The 16028-nt window shown below is 42.2% G+C and overlaps 1 protein-coding gene across 3 annotated transcripts in view; it reads left to right on the top strand.

Annotated features, from left to right (window-relative positions):
- GCNT4 (glucosaminyl (N-acetyl) transferase 4, core 2) overlaps nt 1–15498 on the top strand; it is a 25558-nt gene extending 10060 nt beyond the window's left edge. Inside the window, exons 3-4 of one of the 3 annotated variants that reach the window (XM_019517696.1) lie at nt 1717–1956; nt 12229–15498. In XM_019517696.1, the coding sequence (XP_019373241.1) occupies nt 12230–13597 (1368 nt within the window). In that variant the 5' untranslated portion in view covers nt 1717–1956; nt 12229 and the 3' untranslated portion in view covers nt 13598–15498. Of the gene's footprint in view, nt 1–1713; nt 1957–12228 lie in introns of all 3 variants that reach the window. The other 2 variants (XM_019517694.1, XM_019517697.1) reach the window with 2 other exon arrangements.
- Nucleotides 15499–16028: the final 530 nt, after the last annotated feature.

Raw genomic sequence — 16028 nt, 5'->3', positions numbered from 1 at the left:
CACCCTTTAAAAAAAAAAAAAAAAAAAAAAAGTATAAAATGGCAAACTTGGCAAAATGTTTCCACCTGAACACTGAAACATTCAGTAACACTATATTTTTTTCTCAAATTCATTTTGGGCTTCCCAAATTGTTTTGTTAAAACACACACATCTAGAACAGTTGGTTTGGACACTTTTAAAAAACATTATTTTCTACTCATGAGTTATTTGGCAGTTTCCTTTGGTTTTATAGAAATAAAAATATCCTTTAAAAAAGCATGAGTATAACATGAAAGGTTTTGTTCCATGTGACCTGTACCAAAGTTTTCTTTCAGTTTTTTCAGAATTGCTAGTGTATGGAAAAAAACAGTTACTCTGGGAGCTGGACCTTCATTAGCCTCCAGAAGTCAAGATATTGGCTGTAGGTTTTCCCTGAATGGACTGTACCTGATGTTAGCAGTATGCCTGTCTCTTCCTGTCTAACTCTTTCCAGGGCTACCTACATCCTATATTTATTTTGACTTTTTTTTTCCAAACCATTGGCTCTGCATTCTTAAGATTTGCTGTCAGACAGAATGACTGCAGTTCATGTCTGTGAGCTGCAGATGAACTCTTGGACTTCATAGCTTTCAGTTAGACATGCTGCATTCAATTTCAGTTAAACCTGTGAAACCCAGTTGCATAATTTGGCTCCCCTCCTCCTAGTGCTTATCAGCTTTTCTTAATTTGTATTTGGAAGGACCTCAAACACTGTTCATGGCCTGAAAAGTGAAAGCCCTCACTTTTCCATATAAATATTCTTTATTTCATTGGTGTCCAATCTTTGCAGCCTGGTGTCAGAACATAGCCTCTCAAAGAGGTCAAGAAACCTCTGCCTATACTTGGGAAAATCTTCCTTGTGCCAGTCTTTTCACTCAGGAGCAGCACAGGAAGGACAATAACTGATTAGAGCCCTACTACATCCTAGTGATATCCTTGCTTCAGGGGAAACATTTCAAGGCACCAGGGAATGTTGGGGTCCAGGATTGAATCAATCACTTCCATTTAGAAATTACAGCAACTCTGGGAACACCTGTGAATTTTTAGACAACTACACATTTTTCTCATTTCACATTTTCAGAGAAACACAGTCTTCTCCAAGAGCTATGGTTTAGTTCCTTGAGAGCCACAAATTGGACACCCTGGCCTTTAGACAGCTCTGACAAGATGCAGATATGCATGTGTCATACAAAACATTGCCCTGAATTTGGTTATTCTATAGAATTTGTACTATGATGTCAGTAAGTCTGGTAGCTCTTGCAAATGGGAACTCGAGGAAGCAAAAATGTAAACACAGCTATTAACATAATTATTCACACTCTTCAGATGTGGAAGGAGAGAAGTCAACTAGGTCTGTCAAGAGCTAGTGCTGAGCACCTCTTAGAAGAAGGCGTGGGGCTGTCCCCTAGGATGTGTGGATCAGGTGAGATCTGTATAGACCTGGGAGGAATCTACACAAAGGAACTATGCCTCCCTGCTGGATAATAGGGAAATGCCCTCTTTCTGGTTCTTGACCTTTAAAAATCTTACCCATTGTTACACACACAATTTCATTTAAAGCCTCATTTAAAGGAAAGGGTCAGAAGGTAGTGGTTTGCCAGCAAGGAGGGCAGCCATAGGAAAAATGACTGTAGGCTCAGGTTGCTAAAAGGGATGATGAATTTCTGTGGCCTTCCCTCTCTAAACTCCTTCCAGCAGCAGGGCCCTGGATCAACGAAGGGTCTTCCATGGTGGAAAGAGGAGGGAGGATCATGCTCTGATACTGACTCTGAGCAGAAAGGGAGAGATTAGAGTGCAGAGAATCTCTTTGAAAGGTCATGGAGGATCATTTCCCTGACTGATGTAACCTGTGTGACCACCACAAAAACATATTTGGAGAAGTTTGTGCATCTGGCTGAACTGGGCACATTGTGCTATATTTGAAGAACTGTGATTCAGGTGAGTTTTTGTTTTGTTTATGCTTTTATTTAGCACTCTTCTCCAAGAGAATCCGAAGGACAGATTTCTGTTGACATTGTGCTGTGCTTTTTCTTTGTTTTGACTGGCCAGTAAGTTAGTACTCTGGGTGAGAGACATTGTATCTCTCAGTGGGGTTTCAACACTTTATTGTTTTGTTAATCTTTAGCTTAGTAAAATAGTCCTGGTGAGTCAGGTAGATGTCATTACCTAGGTAAACGTCTAATCGTTTTTTGAATCTTGAACGCCTGGCCTCTGTGATACCTTATGAGACAGTCTTGTGTAAGAAGTGTTTCCCTTAGGCAATCTGATAGTTGAGGCTAATCAGTTTCTTTGAATGAAACTTGTTTTTGTATTGTGGGGAAAGGCAAATAGGAACACCCAGTTTATATTTTCAGAACCAGGCATTATTTTGCCTACTGTTAGCAAGTCTCCTCTCTAACTTAGACAACCTTAATTTACAAGTTGAACAGCCTGTGAAGAATAGTGAGGGTTACAAGATGCAATAAGCCTCTAGAGAGCCCTTGGAGACTCTCATTTTGCAGGTATACTTTGCAGGACCCAAACAACCGAGTCTTCATTAAGCAGGCAGGACAGTAATGTCTTTCCTCTCTTCCTCCTATAGGAATACTACATAAGAAAAAGAAACTTTGGCCCTGCACACACAATAGCATCTATGGGAAATTGATCTCAACTAGAGGAAAAATGTAAACATCTAGAATAAGTTTTTGAATAGCAGCCAGAGTTTGGATTAGATAAACAGATGGAGAATTTCTACTCTTCATAGGTTTTTAACAGCCTAAATTACTGTAATGTCTGAGCAGTTCCCAGTAAGTGACATAACTGACATCTGTCATATGTGGTTCACTCTCTCTCATCCTCTTGCCACAGAGAGACTTTTGGGGACAATGGAGTGTTGTGTTTCAGTTGGATTATATATTTTAGATGTGCATATTGCTGTTTATGAAAGGCAGGCAGTAATAGAAATACCCCTTCTACTTGGAGCGGAAGGTGGTGATGGTCCTTATGCCCTGTGGAAATTCATTTTACCATCCTTAAGGAAGCCCTGTCCCCTGCAGAGACAAGATTTACTTCTGAGGCAGAGAGCTCTATCATGCTTGAGGAATCAAAATGTTGACCATAGTGTTTGGCTAAAAGCTTTATCTTACAGACATGTTGTGCCTGGGCCATTGAGTGCCTTGAGAATGAGGCATGAGGGCTTGGACCAAAGAGTTCTATAGGAAGCCAAGAGAGCAGGGAAAAGGTTTGATTTACTGTTGTTTTGATGTACTGCAATGCTCTGTTCTAGCTGGAGTTTCTTAAAGGGTAGATGATGTCAAGCTCAGACACATAGCACTCCTGTAGTCCACATGAGAAGACAAAGGCATGTATAACAGAGGCCATTGTACCACCTTGGTAGATGATATAGTTTCTTCTAGCCAAAGTGGTATAAATCATTATCTGGGAATGATTAGCTACTCATGTGAGTGTAGTGGCCCTACATACTGAGTTGACCTGTTGTGAGTGCATACCATCATTCAACGGAGATTTCGTCTTGGCTGCAAGTTCTTCAAAGTGCTTTTCTCTGCCTTCAGGCATAACCTCCTTTGGACCTAACATCTTTGCATGTGCCACACCAAATCACCTTGGTGGCAGTCTTAGGAGAAGGATCACTAGAACTGTGTGATATCTGTGTGTTCATAGATCATAGAGAAGTAGGGCTGGAAGGGACCTCCAGAGGCCATCTAGTCTTAACTTTCTGTATGAGGCAGAATCATTCCCATCCAAACCATCCTATAAAAATCTATTGTCTAACCTATTAGCAAAACTACACAGTTAACCCTGACAAATCCACAAGACATAACACCCTAACCTACCACAAGTGAAACACTGTTGCTGACAATTGAGTCCATATCATTTTCCAGGTTTACCTAGAGGCTACATTTAGATGTGGCACAGGACTGGAGAAAGAATTGGTCCTGAGGGACTCTATAAGAGCAGGGTTGAGTGGTAGAGGCAGAGTTTCCCGTTACTATTCTTGGATGTCTCTCTTCCCTTGCCACCCCCTCCCCCATGAAGGACTTAAATCACTTAAGCATATAACCTTGGATCCTGCCACCTGGATCCAGTTCTGTGTTGATGTCATCTGTACTGAATATTACAGACACATTCAGGAGGATGTGACTGGATGTCTCCCCATTATCTGTTTACAGCAGGAGATTCACCATCAGTGCCATTAAAATGATTTCTCTCCTGTCTACTGGCATGAATTCAGATGGTTACATCTGGGATATTAGCATAAATTGGATGAGCATGGCATTGGCATATCCCTAGGTAGTCTATTAGTTTGCTTGGGAACAGGAGATTTGCTGTTTGAAGATGATTGGCTACAACCAAAGATTTTGAGTGAGTTTCCTCATCATCCTTCATGCTATTGCATATTTGAAGGAGGAAGCAAAGAAGGAAAGCAAAGATTGCTCGTGTGAGAAAAGGCATTGGTTAGTTCACTTGAGAGAAGCACTAGTTGCTCATTGTTTCTGAGCATCTAGGAAAATCTTGGGTCAGATGTACAGGTCTTGGATTGAGGCTCCTTTTGAGGAGTGAGTGTATTGGCCCTTGGGCAGGTAGATGGGCTAGGTTAGGGTAGCAGGAACCATGTCATACTGTGTGACAGGCCCTCTTATTTCCTGTTAAGGAGGAATGGATCTGCAGCATTTTCTCTAGGAAGTCTTCTGTCCTGAAGCAGGTTGGACAAAGGAAGGAACTTGGTGGGCAAAAGAAAAGCTTTGTCTTAGACTTTGTGTGGAGGGGAGCTTGAACACAAGGTAAAGCAAGTCTTGGCTTTGCTTAACAGAGCCACTGGAGACAGAGAGTTCTGGTTTCTCTGTTTTTTTTATTAATAAATCTTGAGCTTGTTCATGAAGTCAAAGAAAAAAAGGCTGTCAATTCTTAGCAAGGACTAAATCTTGCAAATAAGTCTGGCCAGGCTTCCCCCTCTGCTCTACTTGTGTTACTCGTGCTCTTGGAACCATTTATCAGTTGAGGTTCACAGGATTCTTTTGACTTAAGCAAGTGCAGCATGCTTGGAGAATGCAACCAAGGAAGCCCTGTGAGACTGATATGACACTTAAAAATGAATCTCATGAAAAATGAAGACTTAGCCATGTTACTTAACATGAGTGTAGGAGCATTCTATAAGTATGTTAGAAATAAGAGGAAGACCAAGGAAAGTATAGGTCCCTTCCTGAATGGGGAAGGCAATCTAAAGCAGATAGTGTTGAAGCACTCAATTTTTTTTTTAAGTGTTCACAAGAAAAGGTAGATGGTTAGATGATAAGCACAGGTACAGCAAGGAGAGGAGAGGAGATTATCAGCTTGGAGTAGGGGAGGAACAAGTTTGAGATTACTTAGACAAACTGGATGTTTTCAAATTCGCAGGTGTGAATGAGATTCGTCCTAGACTATGCAAAGAATTGGCTGAAGAAATTGCCCGCTCATTAGCTATTATCTTTGAGAATTCATGGAAGTCATGTGAGATCCCAGATGACAAGAAGAAGGGCCAATATAGTGGTCATTCTTAAAACAAAAGATCAAGGAGTGCCCAGGTTATTACAGGTGGTCAGTCCAAAAGATTATTTTCCATAATCAGCAAGGATTCCATTTCTAAGCACCTAGAGCAGTGGTACTCAAAGTTAGGTCCATGGGTTGGATCTGACTTGTGGAGCTGAGTCACCTGGCCTGTGGGGCTTCCCATGAATCCAGAAATTTGGCATCAGGGAAGCAGTGGCAGTGTTAATTGCCATGGCTGTGTAAGCCTTGTGAATAGGGGGTGCACCAATAGAGATTTTCTGGGCTGATACCAATAGCCAATTTTTGAGGTATTGGCTGATACAGATCCTATTTCTGATATGCAACCTGACAGCTTCTGGCTGGTTAGTCTGTGTTGGAGGGGACATTGGAGGAGGGGAGGGGAGCAGATCTAGGCCCCTGCTGTGAGAGAGGGAGTGAGGCAGGGGCTAGGGCAGGTGCTGCCCAGCCAGGGGCAGGGGGAAAGGCGTGGGATGAGCCATCCTGGGGGTATGGGGTGTGGTTCCCACTGCTACGCATACCCTGAGGGAGGGGGCATGTGCCCCCCCTGGATCTGCACGTTGGATGGGGTGGGCTGCCGCAGTGGGCTGGGGCCAGGGGCTGGGCTGGACTGGTCTGCGCTTGGGGTGGGTGGCAGTGGCACTGGGATGGGGCTTGGGGAGGCTACAGTGAATTTCGGGGTAGCTGCAGACCCTGTAGCCCCCTCCCAGTGCACCCAGTGCCTGGCCCAGCCCCTGCTGGCAAGAGCCTGGTGCAGCCCTGGCCCTAGCCTGCAGCAGCACCCACCCTGACCTGTGCAGATCTGGGGACACATGACCCCCATGTCCTCCCAAGGTGCATGCAATGCTGGGGGCCGTCTCCCCCCACCCCCGCCAATGAGCCACAGCTCTGTCCTGTGCCCCACCCTGCCCCAGCTCCATTCCTTACCTCACCACGGGCCTTGATTTGCACCCCCATGCCCCTTCCCTTCCCTTCCCCCTCCCCTTCCACCACAACAGATTTTCCAACTTACCAGCTGGACGCAGCTCTCCAAGCTGCCAGGCTGTGCTCCTAGCTCTGTGCATGCTGTGGCTGCATGAATGCATAAGGCATTTATTGGCCACATCAGGCAAAAAAAGCCGATTTCCAATATAGTCAATTTTCTTTATATTGGTGCTGATCTGATATTGGACCAATGTATCAGTGCACCTGTAAATATTAACATTGTCACTGCTTCCCAGTTGCCAAATTTCTGGACCTATGGAGAGCCCCACAGGCTGGATGACATGTCCCTATATGCTGGATTGGGGTGGCGTGTGGGGGTGGTCCACAACCAGACCCAGTAGGTAGGGTTGGATCTTGCATGTGGGGTCAGTCTGTACACTGGATGTAGCCCACGGACTTGGCCCCCAACACTGGATCCATCCCATGGACTGGCTATGCCCCAGTCATCTGGTGCATGCCAGAAAGGTTGAATACCACTGACATAGAGGATTAAAGGGTGGCAAGTAACAGCCAATATAGTTATGTTTAGCTAACCTGATTCTTCTTCTCATATTCTGTTGCCATGTTCAAATTTGGGTCCAGAAATAGGCTTATTGAGGTCCTCATTGGTGCATGGTTCCCTTATACATCAGCAGGTGAGCAGATGTTCTGTAGTCTGAAAGTTTCCATCACATTCACACATGGACTTCACATTGTTGAAGTATCCCCACAGTTGCATGTTAACTTTAGTGTTACTGACCCCTGTTTGGAGGTGGTTCAAGCTTTTCCATGTTGGCCAATCAAGGTTTGTGCAGGCAGGGATTTGGTAGTTTTCCTAACTCCCTCCTGGGTCATCCTTCCTAGTCATGATTACTACCTTTTTATTCATGGGGCTGTTGGCTTTTTATCCAGTGACTACATAGGAGAGAGGAAATTTCTATGATTTTAGTTTCTTAGGAGCTTCAGTGTGGCCATGTAGTGAGTGCATCTTGCCTTCAGTCTGCTGTTCTGTTTTGCTTGCTACTGCTCACCTGATGTCTGGTGGGAAAATTCTGGCAAGTAGATAGAGATTATTGACATTTGCTGGTTTAACACATCCAGAAATGCACCTGCAACTCTTGTCTAGCAGTGTCTAGCTTCTTTGTATGCACCAATTTTTCCCAAACTAGGCATGTGTGTTCAACTGCTGAATAACAAAGTGAAAACACAGTAGTTTATAATGTTGTTGGGTTGGCCTCCCATTTAGAGTTGATGAGCTTCTTTAATATGTTATTCTGGGAATGAACTGTAAACTTCATCTCTCCTACATGTAGTTCATACAAGAGCATTTGGGTCTAGTGTCACTCCCAAATAGATAGGGTTTGGGCAGTTGGCAAAGTTATTCCATTCCACATTGAGTTGAGTTGCTTATTAATATCTTAGCTCTGAAGGTGGAGGAGACTAACTTGTGTTTTATTTGGGTTGACATGTAGTTGATCTTAGGTATAATAGTCCGACAACCCATTGAGCACTGATGCTTAATTTGGGTGGGGGTACACAAATCATCTGCATAAATAAAACTTCTCATGCATGGGTGAATTGATTGATCATTGGTGTAGATGTCAAATGGCATGGGTGTAAGTACACTCCCTTCAGGTAGGCTATTCCTTTGTTTTCACCATTGGCTCCACTTCTTGCATGATTCAACTTCAGTTTTCTAGCAAGAATCATGTTATGACAAAAGATTACCAACTATTATAAATATATAGTTTTGCAAGCAACCTCCAGTGCTGGAAAGTGTTGTAAGCTGCTGACAGGTCTATGAATACCGCACTAGTGACCATTCCTTTTTTGGAGTAATTTTCAGTGTGCTTCAGGATGTGTAATACTAGACTACTGCATGATTTTCCTGGGTGAAAACCAGCTTGCTTGGGGATTAAGTGTTCTTCAACAACCAGAGGCAGATGACTTAAGATAAGGCATACATAGAGTTTGAAAAGATGAAATAGTAAAGATGTAGGTTTGACGTTCTTTGGATCTGAGGGATCTTTCACCAATTTTAGGAGTGCTAAAATATATGCTTGCTGACCCTGTTGGACCCTTGTCCGTGATCGGAAACATTTTATTTATTCTGTACAAATATAGTCAAAGCCAGCAGCTTTGCTTTAAGAGTATTTATTGCAGTTGCTAATTCAGCTGTGGTAAGATGTGTCCCAAAGCGATGAACCTCCTTGTTGTCTTTTCTCTTGATTTGAATGGTGTGTTGTTTATTTGGTAGCTCCTTTTTCAGTGTCTTCAATTAAAATAATTGGGAAGCATTGGATCATGCATGAGGCTCAATTGATATACCTCTGCCCATGCTTCAACCCGTTCCCCATCTTCACTGGTTATATTGTATCCCCATTGACACTATGGCTATTAAAATCACAGGTGATTTTTATGATGGCTAAGGTTTGATGGACTTGTCTAGTTAAAGGTTTTTTCAGTGGTTTGTAGACCAATATGATATAAATTCCACAGGTATTATATCTTATCAGTATTATCATCAGTCATAACTGTTGTGTTGATGATAAGGTGAGGTTTAACGAAGATTTCACTGCCATATTGTTCATGCGGTCTCTAAATGGCAAACTGCATCCCTGATATCTGGGGGTAGTTATCGTTTGTCCCTCAGTGTGTTTCTTGAAGTCATAGTACTTGGCAATCGCTATCGGCATACAGTTGGGCAATAATTTCTTGTTTAATGGCTGAGTGTGCTTCAATATTTGTAGACATTGTTAGTGCCAACCCTAATATGGACCTTTTATGATGCTTATGATGTCTTTGAATACAGCTTTGATTGAGGTGATAGGTGTGTAGCAGAACCTGTAGATTTGGTCCACACCAACCTGATTTCATTGTTTGACAAGGTGATGGGCTCTGTGAATGACAGAAAACCAGTGTATAACTGGTTGGCTAATTATACTCGAACAATAGTCAATAGCTCAGTGTCTGGGAGATGGTATTACCCAAACATTTGTTTTTAAGGCATGGTCAGGGTTGAGACATATAAGGAAAGACTTTGGAGGATAGGATCAGGATTCAAAAAAAGCTTAAAATAAATAGGATGAAATCCAGTAAGGACAGATGCCAAATACTGCACTTAGGATGAAACAAGTACACAAATACAAATTGTAATGACTTGCTAGACTGTGTACTGCAAAAAAGGATGTGGGGGTTATAGTGACCATAAGCTGATTATGGGTCATCTGTGTGATGTTGTTGGATAAAAACAAACAAAAACATAATAGCAATAGCATACTGTGATGTTTTACCAGGAGTGTTGCCATGCAAGACATGGCAAGTTAACCTGGAGCAGGGGTGCTCAACCCATAGCCTGCAGGCCAGATCCAGGCCCCAGTGCCTTGCCATCTGGCCTGTGGGGCTTCCCATGGATCTGTGGGGAGCCCCACAAGCTATGGCTCTGCACTAGACGGAGCATGCAGGGCAGTGCAGGGCCCAATCCCAGTGTGCAGGACCAGGTGGGTGTGGTGCAGGGCTCCAGGGCCTGATCCTGACAGTCAGGGTATTGTGGGGCCTCAGGGCCTGATCCCAGTGAATGGTATCTGATCTGGCTCACGAGCTGGTCCCATACCATTCTTCTTGCCCATGGGGCCAAAAGGTTGAGCACCACTAACTTAACTTGTGGAATCTCCATCATTGGACATTTTAAAGCAATGGCTGGACAAAATTGATTGGGGTGCTTTAGATAGGGATGCTCCTGCTTTGAGCAGTGTTGGACTATATGACCCCCCTGACTTTCCTTCCAGCCCAGTTTATATGACTCTGTTTCCCAGCCTCCATCCTCTAACTGACTCCTAACTGAAGGAGGGCTGGGAATAGGCAGTATAGAGACAGCTACAGTGGCTGTCTTTCTCCAGAAGCCAAACAGCGTATTCAGAAGAATCATCAGATTTCATTCCAGATGACTGTGAAGTTATATTGCATCTGTCAGCTTGTTCCAAATCTAGTCCTGTCCTGATCTTACAGCAGTCTCCCAAAATGTGAACCGGATAATACTTCTTCTGTACAGTTGCCAAAGGTGTGGCCCCTGATGTTTGCATGTGTATCCTTTGCTGACTGCATTTTCAAAGTTTCAGTCTCAATAAGACACACAAACGTAAGCTAGCAAAGCTGCCCAGTTTTTCCTTTGCTGCTAAACACACAGCCACACACTACTAAAGAAACCTCCTTTCAGAAAGAGTATGTTGAAGGCTGTTCTATTCATGAGTAGTTCCATTAAGGGGAAAAATACTGTTCTAACTAAAGCTGCACCTGGATGCAGGGTTTGCTCTCATTTTGATCCAGTAATAGCCATGATGTTCTTCACACCCTGCTGATAAAAGCAGAGACACATGGAAAAAAGGATCATTATGCTTTTCTTTCATTGCAGTAAAGCTCCAGTTTGGAAGCTGTTATGGAGAGCTGATATTGAATACAGTATTGCACAACAGAGACTTCAACTGTGTCTCTGCAGCAAGAGGCCAGAACTGCATCATCCAGTGAGGGATGGAGGAAATAGGAAAGGCACAGTATTGCCTACTACTATATCTCTTCAAAGGAGTATGCTATGCACTGCGTTCCCTCTATAGTTGGCAAGTCCATTGCCCCATCTTAACACCACTCATTTTGAAGCAGTTAGCAGTACCAGCCAGGAGCTGCTTTTATACTTAGGAACTTCAGGTTTGGCTGACCCCTGAATAGGATGTAATGGGAGGGGATACTCCTTCCCTTCTCCTTCTCTCTGGTAACACCAGCATGGGTCAGCCTACAAGTAATGAGAGTGTTTGTCTGATTTTTAAAGTAAGTCGGACATTATTTTCCCTCTAACAACCCAGAGAACTGGCATGCCAGTTTCTCTAGTCAAAAGCATACAGGGAATTAACATGCCTAGCAGTAGTACTGTTAACTCCACACTCAAATGATCCAGGAACAATTTACGGTGGAGTTGATTAGGGCCAGTCTTTGGCATGAGTGACTCAGGGTTCAAATGTATGCCTCTGGGGTTATAGCAAGATGCCTTCCCTGCTCTGGCACCACACTCCAGTTTTCAAAACACCTACTCACCTTCAGTATTCTCAATGTAGAACATTTTTAGTAATGCTTAAAATACTGCTAACAGAGTATAAAGTAATACTTTAAATACACTGTTAACTGAGGGGCCTGAAGAAAAACTAATGGAGAGATCCAATTCTGCTCCTTTTTAATTCAATGGGATTTTAGCTAAGAAGCTAAATGAATACCCTCTGTCTGCTTTGCCAAGAGAGAGAGATGAAATTTGCCCTTCTGCAGTAGCAGGGACTGATGCATCACAAGTGGTAGATGGAAATGACAGAGGGCTAGAAAATGAGCAGTGTGATCCTGACACCATTTCTTGGGCTGAATAGTATCTTACTGTGCAAAACACGTCATTGCCTTCACTGGGCTAATTTAGAGAAAGGAATTACTTGGTACAAATTAGGGTGGCAAAAGTTAGCACTTAATTAACATCTGCCCATGAATGAACTATTTAGCAACAAATTACGTTGTTACTAATAGTTGTGTTTAAATATACGAAAACATTAAAGGATTTATAATACCCTGTCCTGATATGATTGTTTTTAAGTTGTAGCTGGATCAGTGTGCTTTGTGTTTAATGTCCTCCTTTCATGATGAAAATACTATGATACCATTGTCTTCCTACAGAATGAAGAGGCGTAAGTGTTCCTGCAAATATCCCACGAGGCTGAAGATCTTAGTTCTGTTTCTAATGGGCTGGCTCCTCGCACTGATGAAACTCCTGAATGTTGAAAAGCTCTTATTTCCACACACAGGCATTTATTTTGTTGAACACTTTTTAAGCACTTCATCTTATGTTAGAAACAAGTATTCCTATCTCAGGAACAGCACCCAATATAAAATAAACTGTTCTTCTATATACGAACAAGAACCCAGTGAAATTGGCAGGAGTTTAGAGGTAAGAAAAAAAGAAATAATTGATTTAGAAGATGAAGATATTATAGCAATAACCAGTGACTGTCAGGTATATCGCACTCTAAGAGGATACTACCTAAAGCCTGTTTCACCTGAGGAGGAAAATTTCCCATTAGCTTATTCTTTGGTTGTTCACAAAGAAGCAGTAATGGTTGAAAGGCTCATACACACAATATACAGTCATCAAAATGTTTACTGTATTCATTATGACCAAAAGTCATCTGATAATTTCAAATCTGCTATGGACAATCTAGCTAAGTGCTTCCCCAACGTTTTCATTGCATCAAAATTGGAAACAGTAGAATACGCACACATTTCTAGGCTCCAAGCAGATTTTAATTGTTTGTCTGACTTGATGATATCTTCAGTTCCATGGAAGTATGTTATTAATTTGTGTGGTCAAGACTTTCCTTTGAGATCAAATTTTGAATTGGTCTCTGAATTGAGGAAACTCAATGGAGCAAATATGCTTGAAACCACAAAGCCAAGTAGCAGCAAAAAGGAACGATTTATTTATCATCATGAACTTCAGAAAGTGCCTTATGAATACATGCAGATGCCTGTAAAAACTAACATTTCTAAGGATCTTCCACCTCATAATATTGAGGTTTTTGTAGGCAGTGCCTATTTTGTGTTAAGTCAAGCATTTATCCAATTTACCTTTGAGAATTCTCTGGTTAAAGATTTTTTTGAGTGGTCAAAGGACACTTATTCTCCAGATGAACATTTCTGGGCCACTCTTGTACGTATACCTGGAATTCCTGGAGAAATTTCAAGGTCTGCTCAGGATATAACAGACCTCCAAAGCAAGACTCGGTTGGTGAAATGGAACTATCTTGAAGACCACTTATATCCTCCGTGTACTGGTACCCACCTTCGCAGTGTGTGCATCTATGGAGCTGCTGAGTTAAGATGGCTTCTAAATTCTGGACATTGGTTTGCCAATAAATTTGACTCCAAAGTGGACCCTGTTTTAATAAAATGCTTGGCAGAAAAACTGGCAGAACGACAGAAGGATTGGGTTGATTTGTCTTCTGAAGATTCCTTCATACACAGAAGTTCTGCAGAAGTCCCACGATAGCAGCGTGGGGCACTCTACAGTCAATAGCGACCTGGGCCTGGAGCTCCTACTGCCTTGACCTTGTACAGATGCTAGCCCCAGTGAGAATGCTCACACTGCCTGGGGGGGAATCGACTGCACAAAGTGCAAGGTTATGGAAAGCCATGTCCCAGCTGTTAAATTATTATATGTTATGTCTCTGAAGAATCATTTGATAATATGCCATAATAACACTCTGTCCATTGTAAATTTCAAGGTGATCTTTATAAAGATCAGATACTAAGGGGATGTGATACCATCTGTGGCAATTGAATGCTTTAGATCAAGTTTGCCTGTATAATTCTTATGAAAATTCCAGACTTTTTTCCCACAAGCTTCTCCCCCTCCCCTTTTTAATTCTTGAAACAGAGGAAGGAAGACCTCAATGTCTGCTAGCTTAAGAAATGGGAATGAAATGCCCAGCTCCAGAACAAAAATGAAATTATGCTGAACTGCTGACCCATGGGGCTTGGTACTGCAAGCCCATAGTTCCCCATCAGTGGCAGATACCAAGGATCTTTGCAACGTGAATGTGTTTGGAAAATATAAAGAAGAGGGATCTTGGTACCTTACCACCCATTCTCTTGTGCATCTGTCTGTTTCTGTATTTTTGGTTTCCTCTCTGCTAATGTGCTTTCTTATACTTTGCCATTTCTGTAAACCTTGTGATGGTTGATAGAGGCAGGAATACAAATTCTTTGAGGCTTGTATGCATTCGACTTCTTTCAGAGCATAAAACAAAAAATCAGTGCCAGTAAATGTTTTGTTCTCATTTTGTTCCTATCTCTTCAACTAGAAGCATCCTACTGCAAAATCCAGGCCATGTAGTTCAATGAGACACTCTTTTGAGCTGGTGTGCTAAATATATGTAGGTACGGTAGGTATCACACATACTATTCTAATTGGCATTTGGCAATTTTGTGTTATATTACGATGTGATAAAAAGAAGCCATGACCCCAGAACCAGATCTGGAGCTGAGGAGCTTCCGCCACAGCTCAAGAGTAGCCTATGCAGAGGTGACTTTGCAATGTCTCTGAGCTTCTCTGATCCTGGACCAGGTCACTGTCACCTTGGGTTATTGTGGCAGCCAGGAATCAAGGGGCATGAAGAAGCCCGAGCTGTTCCCTTTGTCTTAGCTGTGCTTTCTACATGGGAGGCCTGGAGACATGTTATAGGGGTGTCCTATGCTGATAGCACTAACCCTGTCATCCCCTTTCACAGAGGGAGTCCTGTGGGGTCTGGATATGCTACCCACCAAGCCTTGTGTTCTTCATTAACAGTGCCCAACATAAGCATGGCTTTTGGCCCAGATGCCCACAGGTATTTAGGCACCTGACTCCTATTCCTAATGATGTCTTTGAGGATCTAGGCTTTTGTGTTTATCAGCATACAAATTGCTGCAATAATAGACCCTGTCTTGCTGTTCCATTTAGAGAATAGGAACAGGACTACCCAAGTTCCCCAATATTCAGGGAAAAGTACTTTGTAAAAGGATGGCGTTAAGTATGTTTATAGTTTCAGTGAGGATTTCAGTCTCATCTTAAGTACTTTGGGGCAGCTGTGGGCTACTCTCTAGTGGCTTCATAATATGGTTGGAGAGTCAGAAGTCCTGGGCACTGTTTCCAAATCTAACACTAAATTGCTTTGTGGCCTCAGACAAGCCATTTAACTTCTGATTCAACTGACCTATCTATAAAATGGTAAAAGTGATGGTCAACTCCTCTTGTAAAGCACCTTGAGATCAATGAATGAAAAGTGTGTTGTGGTTAAAATGATGATCTGCACTATCTGCTTTCTATCAAAAGTATTTGTGAACTCTTTGAAATGCACAAATCAGGTCTTTCCTTGATGTTCTGTTTTGCAAATAAACAGATTTTTTTTTTTAAGTATGTGTAATTTACTTTGATATTCTACCACATCTCCTTTGGGACTTCTCTTGTTTATCATGACAACAGGGTTTATAGCAGTGGGTCTCAACTTTTTTAGACACAAGGCGTCCTTTGGAAAATGCCAAATCTGTTTTATTTTTCTGTAGTCAAAAAAAATAAAAATAAAAAAATAGAGAAGTTCTTCTGTTGCAGAAAACTCAGAAAGATCACAGGTATGGCTTCCCATTTGAAATCTCTGGATGTATCTTGTGAATCATGTTTTCCAACCTAACTGTGCTAGCACTGTGTGGCACCCTGTGACATCCTTGAAAGGATCTCAAGACACCCCAGCATGCTATGGTACCCTGATTTGAGAATCACTGGTTTATAAAGACTTTCTAAAATATGGGTTTTTTAAAACTAAAATTACAAATTTATGCATAATCAGTTCCAAGCTTGAGGCTTCCTTACCATGTGGAATCAAACTATCATATTTTTCTCACATACCACATGAACCCAAATAAGTTATGCACCTTGTGTTTGG

This window comes from Gavialis gangeticus, unplaced genomic scaffold (genome assembly GCF_001723915.1).
Source record: "Gavialis gangeticus isolate Ggan-Ray unplaced genomic scaffold, GavGan_comp1, whole genome shotgun sequence".
NCBI lineage: Eukaryota > Metazoa > Chordata > Crocodylia > Gavialidae > Gavialis > Gavialis gangeticus.
The sequence above is the reverse complement of the archived record's forward strand: the minus strand, read 5'-3'. Positions and strand labels throughout refer to the sequence as shown.